This window comes from Diaphorina citri, unplaced genomic scaffold (genome assembly GCF_000475195.1).
Source record: "Diaphorina citri unplaced genomic scaffold, Diaci psyllid genome assembly version 1.1 scaffold48570, whole genome shotgun sequence".
In the NCBI taxonomy this organism is placed as follows: Eukaryota; Metazoa; Arthropoda; class Insecta; order Hemiptera; family Psyllidae; genus Diaphorina; species Diaphorina citri.
The window spans coordinates 1-497 of record NW_007425885.1 but is presented as its reverse complement, the minus strand read 5'-3'; the positions used below and the strand labels follow the sequence as shown (position 1 = coordinate 497).

Genomic DNA, 497 nt, shown 5'->3' with positions numbered 1-497 from the left:
TAAAAGTTTTTTAACAACTCCAATGCAAATTAAATGCAAATAGTCCAAGGGAAAGGCTTGTACAACGTTCAGTTGAGGAATTTCTATTATAATGGAAGTTTCATCGGTATGATGATAGCAAGTATCAACTTTATTTACAAAGTCATCATGGTTTCTCAAAGGACCAATTTTGATAGGAAATGTAACTCTGCCACATTCGTATTTTCCAGATACTGTACATTTTGAGCATGAACTATATGCTCCATGACCTTTGGTCTTTAATATGTATGACTTTGCAACAGCATCACAAGCAAAAAATGATACTTGAACTGTGAAAGATTTCCCATGGAGTTGAAATCCCTTAGAATGCAGTATTTTTACTTCTTCAACAAATGGTTTTAGGAAAAGGTTACAATCACTAGGTTTGTCATCACCCCAATATAATCCTATCATAAACACACCATTATCCCTGATGGGCAAGCAAGACCCTAAAATGGGCCAAAACTGACTCTTACTCG

At 35.2% G+C, this 497-nt stretch overlaps 1 protein-coding gene across 1 annotated transcript; it reads right to left on the bottom strand.

The window, feature by feature from the left end:
• Window positions 1–6: 6 nt before the first annotated feature.
• Window positions 7–489, bottom strand: LOC108254340 (the record flags this gene model as incomplete). Its single annotated transcript, XM_017449343.2, has 1 exon — window positions 7–489. A coding segment is annotated over exon 1 (426 nt), but the record flags the coding sequence as incomplete, so codon positions are not given.
• Between the last annotated feature and the right edge of the window lie 8 nt (window positions 490–497).